This window comes from Lottia gigantea (assembly GCF_000327385.1).
Source record: "Lottia gigantea unplaced genomic scaffold LOTGIsca_268, whole genome shotgun sequence".
Taxonomy (NCBI): domain Eukaryota; kingdom Metazoa; phylum Mollusca; class Gastropoda; family Lottiidae; genus Lottia; species Lottia gigantea.
Genome location: NW_008708839.1, coordinates 103,952 through 104,987, shown reverse-complemented (window position 1 = coordinate 104,987; position 1,036 = coordinate 103,952). Strand labels below are relative to the sequence as shown.

At 30.7% G+C, this 1,036-nt stretch overlaps 1 protein-coding gene across 1 annotated transcript in view; it reads right to left on the bottom strand.

Annotated features, from left to right (window-relative positions):
- LOTGIDRAFT_175330 (hypothetical protein) overlaps window positions 1-696 on the bottom strand; it is a gene marked incomplete at both ends in the record, with an annotated part of 3,342 nt that extends 2,646 nt beyond the window's left edge. Inside the window, one exon of the mRNA XM_009056186.1 lies at window positions 41-696. Within this exon, the coding sequence (XP_009054434.1) occupies window positions 41-696 (656 nt within the window). The remainder of the gene's footprint in view (window positions 1-40) is intronic.
- Between the last annotated feature and the right edge of the window lie 340 nt (window positions 697-1,036).

Genomic DNA, 1,036 nt, shown 5'->3' with positions numbered 1-1,036 from the left:
AGTCCTCAATAGAAACACTATAGTTGGATTGTACATGTACGTTTTAGCAAATACATCCAGAGTCCTCAATAGAAACACTATAATTGGATTGTACATGTACGTTTTAGCAAATACATCCAGAGTCCACAATAGATACAATATAGTTGGATTGTACATGTACGTTTTAGCAAATACATCCAGAGTCCTCAATAGAAACAATATAGTTGGATTGTACCTGTACGTTTTAGCAAATACATCCAGAGTCCTCAATAGAAACAATATAGTTGGGTTGTACCTGTACGTTTTAGCAAATACATCCAGAGTCCTCAATAGAAACAATATAGTTGGATTGTACCTGTACGTTTTAGCAAATATATCCAGAGTCCTCAATAGAAACAATATAGTTGGATTGTACCTGTACGTTTTAGCAAATACATCCAGAGTCCTCAATAGAAACACTATAGTTGGATTGTACATGTACGTTTTAGCGAATACATCCAGAGTCCTCAATAGAAACACTATAATTGGATTGTACATGTACGTTTTAGCAAATACATCCAGAGTCCACAATAGATACAATATAGTTGGATTGTACATGTACGTTTTAGCAAATACATCCAGAGTCCTCAATAGAAACAATATAGTTGGATTGTACATGTACGTTTTAGCAAATACATCCAGAGTCCTCAATAGAAACACTATAGTTGGATTGTACATGTACGTTTTAGCAAATACATCCTCAATAGATACAATATAGTTGGATTATGAATGAATGAATAATTTATTGCATTAGTATATACATGTAGGCTACATAACATAATGCTTTAGCATATATACATAGTAATATACATAAATATGTGAATCGAGTTATGAATAAATTAATTAATGAATGAAGAGCTAAATATATTCGCATAAATCAATAGCATAGAAATTTTGTTAGTGTAGTATTGTATTATGGAAAACATATGCAATAATATCATAAAATCATAATTCTATAAGTGAAATAAATTGATTATATAGAAAATGTATTTGACATCATAAGAACTTCATGTATAGC